Raw genomic sequence first — 6,579 nt, forward strand, 5'->3', positions numbered from 1 at the left:
AGGCTTAGCCAGGCTCACGAACAACTGACTTGGGTATGAAGCCACAGCTGTGTGACCTGAGGATAATGGTCTAAATCATTGGGCCGTACATGCCTCGGAGAGACGCAGGTACAGGAAGGAGCAAGCAGCCCTCCTGCCTGCAGGCGAGCCACCTGTCGCTGGGTTTACAGTTTAAGGTTCGCTCTCCCGTGCAGCCCGCTGAGGTCCAGCGAGGAGGAGCAGGCTGCGGAGGGTGCACGGCACGTGCAGAATTCCAGGACACCCCGTCCCCAGCGCTCTTGAGTGTTCTGGGGGGACACTGTTCATGTCTCTGTGACCAGGGCTGGGGCTGGCCCTCAGGCTTCAGTGGGGCCCCTGCCAGCGCCCCCCGGTCCTCATCCTGTCCATTTAGGCCACACCTCCTTCATGCCCCTGTTTTCTGGGACCACTGGAATCGGTCCCCATGCTCCTCAAGCTTCAGGCAGTGCTCGCTCGCATACCAGGAATTCTGCTTTTCCCTAGATTTTCCAGGATTCTGGTTTTCCAGAGGGAGAAAGACTCAGTGAGGGCGAGGGCACCATGCACCTGTCCTTAACACCTGCCAGAATCCTTAGAGCAAAGAGGCTGCTGAGCCCCAGCAGCCTGGGCTGCCTCTGCAAAGCCCGGCTCAGAATTGGGGGCGCGGACTCCGAGCGCCGCCCCAGGCACACAGGGATGTCTTCCTGTTCCCTGCGCCCTCTCCTTCCTCTCCGCCCCTCCGCTCCTGCCCCCCACCCTGCCCTCCCGCACTCCCCGCCCCTCCCAGTCAGCGTCCACAGCCCGCAGAGCCCAGGCGGTTGGGTTATAGGCGTCCCCTCTGGCAGCGTGCTGGCCCTAGGCCTCGCTTTCCAGGTTTCCTCGGGGTGTGGCCCCACTGCGCCCCTGGGAACCGCAGAACTTGGAGGACCAGAGAGCCCAGCAAGGCAGATGGTGCAGCCAGGGCTCGGGGGTGGAAGGAGGGTCGTGTCCTGGTCTGACCGGCACCTGTACGGCCTTGGGCAGTGGCTTCACTCTCCTGAGCCTCAGTTTCCTGTGTGTGAGGTGGGGCAGTAACAGCCCTTACGCTGAGAACACGGGAGAAGCTCGAGCGAGTTACAGCCTGTCAGGAGCCGTGAGGGTTCGCTGCCCTTGCTGTGACTCCCGTTAATTAGCAATCATCACCGTCATCGCTACTCCTGATCGTAGCGGTATTTGTATCGTCGTTATTATTTCTAATCCACCGACCCCCTCTCCTTCCCCAGGGTGTGGGAGGTACCCCCTTGACTGGCGTGTGCAGGGACAGCCAAAGCAGGGACTGGGCCCGAGACACCGGGTGTAAGTCCAGACTGCCGCTTACTCGCCGCGTGGCCTCGGGCCTGCGGCGTGGCTCCCCTGTGCCGAGGCTCGCCCACCTCCGAAGTGGGGGCAATGCTAGGGCCCCCTCAAAGGGCTGTGGCAGGATGGTGGGAGCGAGTGTGTGTGTAGGTGCCTGGGTCGCTGGGGCGTCACCTCTGCCCCGGTCGTCAGTCAGGTGGGGGGTCTGTCCGCTCCTGGACTGACCGGCTGGCCAGTCGATCGATCGACTGGCCGACTCGCTCCTTTGCTCCTTCCCTCCTTCAGCCGAGCGGGGTGCTGGAGGGCAGGGCTCGGGGTGAGAGGCTTCACGCCCAGCTCTGGGGCTGCCTGGAGCCCGCGAGCGCCTGGCCTCGATTTCCTCTGGAAGTAGAGCTAAGGCGAAGACCCACTGAGGGCCGCTTCGGGGAGCAGATGGGTTTCTGCTAAAGCGGGTGCCTGGCCGTTGGACAGGGCTCAGCACGTGTTGGACGCTGTCCCAGCTGAGCACTCAGCAAGCCGTCCCTGGGCGCCGTCTGCATCTGCCGAGGGTCTACGTGGGCGGGGTTTTCCTGCTGGACTGGGGAGCTGGGCCTTTCTCTGGTGGACACTGGGAGCCATTAAAAGTTTGTGAGCCAAGGGGCAGACTGGCTTAAGGCTGAGTGAGATGTAGCTGAGGCTGCGGGAGAAGGTCACCCTCTGTGTCCCCTGACCCCAAACGCTCCGGTGGGTGGCAGCATCGCTGGCAGCCGAGGAGCAGGCTGAACAGAAGGGGGACTCAGAGGCCCAGCACGGGCCCCTTCCCAGTCCCCCGAGGTTACCTCATTGCGCTCTTTCCCCAGGCGAGGGCGATGAGGCCAGGAGGGAGTGGGTGCCTGGGGAGACCACGGCGGGGGTGTGACCCGGCCTGTAGGAGCCCCCGGCTTCCTTTGCGGGCCTGCCCCTGTGTCACTAGACAGGACTCTCACACAATTGCACGGTTTGGTCCTGCTGGGTGAACAGTGGACCACACGTCACGGACCGAAGGCGGGGGACTCTGGCCGGCCACCTTCCGGGGCCGACAGACAGGTGAACCTCGCTGACGGCTCGTGGATGAGAAAGAGCAGTGGAGGGTGCGGAAGTGGCCCTTGCTCCCGGCTGACCTCGCAGAGACAGCCTTCCATTGAGGGCCGCAGGGAAAGGGCCGTGAGCGGACGCGGGGACCCGCCGTAGGAAGCCGGGCTCAGGCCGGGCCCATCTGTCCTGACAGTGGCCACCCAGGGTAGGTTTCCTGTTGCTGCACTATGCAAGCCGGCCTCGTGAGATGCTGCTGAACTCAGTGACCCCTGCTTCCCACCTCTCCCCTGCACCCGTCAGTCCCCGGGAGAAAGAGGGGTCCCCGCGAATCCTGAGGCAGTGGCGGCCACTTCTGGCGGCCGGCCAGGCCCTGTCTGGAGCTCAGGAAGACATGTCACCCTTTCCTTCATGCCCGCGCAGGAAGGAACGGGGGAAGCAGAGAGAGGGTCGGTGGGTGGCCCCTCCTGCCTTGCACCAGGCCTGGCCTTAGTGTGGCCGCAGGCGACGTCAGCAGGAAGCAGGACCTGGCGGGCAGGCAGAGCTGTCCCAGGGTTACGTAACATTTGGCAGCGGTGTCTTCTCTGAGGCTTTCCCTCCCCCTGCTTCTGGCCGAAGGTTACCCTTCTCTCCCATCTGCGAATCCAGGCCCTGGGGCCCCGCTTCCGTATTCCTTCATCTGTTTGTCTCAGCCCAGGCCCAGCCTTGCCATGTTTTCCTCTGCCGAGTCCCCCATCTGCGTCCGTCTGCACAGACCCGCAGAGGGAGAGGAACCTACCTGCCTTCAAACCCGGGCTCCTCGACTGCTGGGCCGGGGGGTTCGGGGCATGCGTCACGGCCTCTCTGAGCCCCCGTCTGTGCCTGTCAGGTCCCTCCACCCGAAGACGTAGCGACGGAGCACCTGCTCCGTGCCGGGGGTGCCGCCGAGAGCATGCAGAGGTGCTGGCCCTCGGGCGAGTTCCAGCGGAGACGCGTTGACACACAGATAATTTCAGATCGTGCTCTGAAGACGAGACGAGGGGTTGGTGGGCGGCAAGGTTGAACTGGTGTCGGCAGGGTCATCAGGGAAGAGCTCTCAGAAGAGCCGAGGACGTGAGTCACGCTGGCATCTGGCAAAGGGACGTCCGGGCCGAGGGACGCCCGTGCAGAGGCCCTGGGGCTGGGACGTGGTACGCACGGGTGCACAGCGGGGCCGCGTGTTTGTTGCCGAGAGACTAAGGTCAGGGTTGAATGAGCACGTTGGAGAGGTGATGGGGATCTAGGCCTGTGTGGAGGAGTAGGGCTTGCGGTTCTGTTTCAGGGGTTTCGGGGTCCTCCGGAGGGTTTGAAGCAGGGAGCAGCATGTTCTGCTTTGCAGGGCAGCTATGCATATTCGGCGAATGAATGTGTGGAAAACACTTGGCACATAGTAGGAGCTTAATTAATAAACATCAGCTGTAATTATTACGACCAGTATCCAACATCTCCTGATCTATCCACACGCAGCCCCAATTCTGAGGTGCAGGGCTCATGTGGAAGGATTTGGTATAATTCCTGAGACATTCAGCACATCCTGGCCTCTCAGATCCAAATATAGTTGGGGGGATTCAGGTGCTGACATCGGACCCATCCCGCTTGGCCTGATGGCCTGGGGAGACCCTACTAGAGAGACCTTGCGACCCGGCCCACAGGAGCCCTTGTTCCCTGCAAGGCCCCCCCACCCAACCCCCACCAGCCAGCCAGTCACTCGCCTTACCCAACCCCTAGCACTGGAGCGAGTCCCCGCCCGCTAAAAATAGATTGGGGAAGAAGGGGGAACCCTCAGCCGCGCCCACAGAAGCCACCGCCACACAACTTTCTCGCGCCTCCATGGGCTTCGGCCAGGGGCCCGTAGGGGAAGCTTGGGGTTTGGGGCAGGGCTGGGGCAGCCCCTGGAGCAGGAGGGGGCAGAGCAGGCTGGGCGTTCCCATAACGGCTGGTGGACACTGGGCAGGGCGGGGCTGTGGCCCTCTGGCCAAGTGCTGGTGACGGAAACCGTGACTAACGGGCAAACGGACATTTTCCTTTTCCTCCCGATGCTCCCAGCGGTGACGCCCCGAGGACCCCCCCTACCCCGTTTGCTCTGGGAGGAGGCAGGACGGGAAGGGACCCCCACCCCCAGGCTGGGCTGGGCCTTGGGGACCCCTGACGCCTGTTTCCAGCCAGTCCCTGGCGAGAGTTCAGAGTGGGCAGGGCCTCGGCCCCTGGAGGTGACGGGGCATTTGCCCCACGAGCGGGCAGTACCTCCTTGTGACGTCGGGTGGCTTTCTCCTGGGGCCCGGGGACTTGGTGGAGGGACGGTGCATCAGTCTTGTGCCCTATAACGAAGCACCACCAACCGGGTGGCTTAAAACCACAGAAACGCATTCTCTCCCAGTCCTGGAGCCAGAAGTCTGAAATTGGGGTGTCAGTGGGTCCACGCTCCCTCCGAAGGCTCCCGGGGCGGGTCCCGCCTTGTCTCCTGCAGCTCCTGGTGGTGGCCGGTAGTCCTCGCGTTCCTTGGCTTGCACGTGCGTCACTGCTCTGCGTGCCTCAGTGTCCAGACGCCCCTCTCATAAGGACACTGGTCCCATTGGACGTAAGGCCCTCCCTACCACAGTGTGACCTCATCTTCACTAATCACGCCCGCTCAGAGCTTGTTTCCAAATAAGGTCACATTCTGGGTTTGGGTGGACACGAATTCTGGGGGACACTCTCCACCCCAGGATAGGGGCTTCGTTCAGAGCTGTCGGCACATCTGGGAGCATCGCAGCTTCCGCCTGCTTATTCGGAGACCCAGAAGGGCTCCGGCTGCAACCCTGCCTGTCACACCGGCTGCACTGGCGGGGGTGGGGGAACATTCTACTCGCCCTAGGAGTCTCTGGTCACCTCGAGACCCCCCGCACACTCTGCCTCCACATATACCCCAACTCTCTGCTGTGTGTGTTCCAGCCTCAAATGCTGCCCGTTTGTAGTCACTCAGTCAATCAACAAACGCCTTCTGAACCTCTGCCGTCTCAGCGTGGTGCAGTACGCAGACACCCACTGTGTCTCTTCTGCCTTCCTAGAGCTCCCAGTGAGGTGCCAAGATGGGGGCTGTCAGCGAGGAGTGACGTTTGCACCCAGGCAAGGGGGCGGGGCTCCGGCTCCCTACAGAGGAGCCAGCCTTCCAAGGACTGGGGTGCGGTGAGGAGGGACCTGAAAGGCTTCACACCGAGGGCCCCCTTTCTGTTCTCGAACACGCCCAGCTCATGCCCACCTCTGGGCCTCGGCGCTTGCGGTTCCCTTCCCCTGGACCACTCTTGGCCAGAGCCGGCCGGCTCCCTCTCAGCAGCAACTCGGAGAAGCCCCTGCCCTTTGTTAAGTGCAGTGGGGCCCTCTTGCACCCTCTCTGGCCCGACCCCATCTGACCCCCTCCGAATCCTGTCCGCTGCATCTTTTAGAGATGTATCGTTTGCTAGCACTCCCAACTAGAAGGCCGCCGGAGGCGGGGACATCATCGTCCCCAAACGTTACGTGTCCCCAGCCCTGGCACAGTGCCTGGCGCACAGTAGGTCCCCTGTGAAGACTGGAGGAGTGAAGTGACGAGCTTCTCAAGCTAGCCTGTCCCCCGGGGCTCAGTGGAGAGCAGATGAGACACACAAAGAAAAGCTTCATTCATTCATCTGCTCCACATGTACTGTTGGGCCCTGGCAGGGTGTCCCGCGGGGGTGTGGTCACCACTCTGGCTAGGGCAGTCAGAGGGCCCGGAGCCATCACGGGTGTCTTCAGGCAGAGGCAGGCCTTTTTCACCTGTTCTGGAAGGGTGTGGGGGCAGCCAGTAGGCCAGGCTGCACCCCGGGTATCTGGGCCATGAAGGAAGAATAGAGCCCTGGGTAAAAATATCCACTGGCACGTTTGGCCACTGCAGTGGGGCGCGAGGGGGAAGGACGCGTCATGACCATGTGGCTGGGATCACTGTCTCTTGCAGCTGTGGCGAGGTCTGGGACACGGGGAGTTTCCAGGCTGACAGCCCAGGCCCAAGCCCTGACCTGCTGCCGTCCCTGTGCCCTAGGAGAAGGAGAGGAATGCACGGAGGAAGAAGAAGCAAGCCCCGGCCGCCGCCAGCGAGGAGGCCGCCTTCCCACCGGTGGTGGAGGATGAGGAGATGGAAGCGTCGGGCGCGAGCGGGAACGAGGAAGAGATGGCGGAGGAGGCAGA

The 6,579-nt window shown here is 62.7% G+C and overlaps 1 protein-coding gene across 1 annotated transcript in view; it reads left to right on the forward strand.

The window, feature by feature from the left end:
- Positions 1–6,579, forward strand: part of NCOR2 (nuclear receptor corepressor 2) — a 179,833-nt gene that overhangs the window by 129,665 nt on the left and 43,589 nt on the right. Inside the window, 1 exon segment of the mRNA XM_039879488.1 lies at positions 6,434–6,579. Within this exon segment, the coding sequence (XP_039735422.1) occupies positions 6,434–6,579 (146 nt within the window).

This window comes from Pteropus medius, unplaced genomic scaffold, assembly GCF_902729225.1.
Source record: "Pteropus medius unplaced genomic scaffold, Ma_sr-lr_union100, whole genome shotgun sequence".
Classification (NCBI taxonomy): Eukaryota; Metazoa; Chordata; class Mammalia; order Chiroptera; family Pteropodidae; genus Pteropus; species Pteropus medius.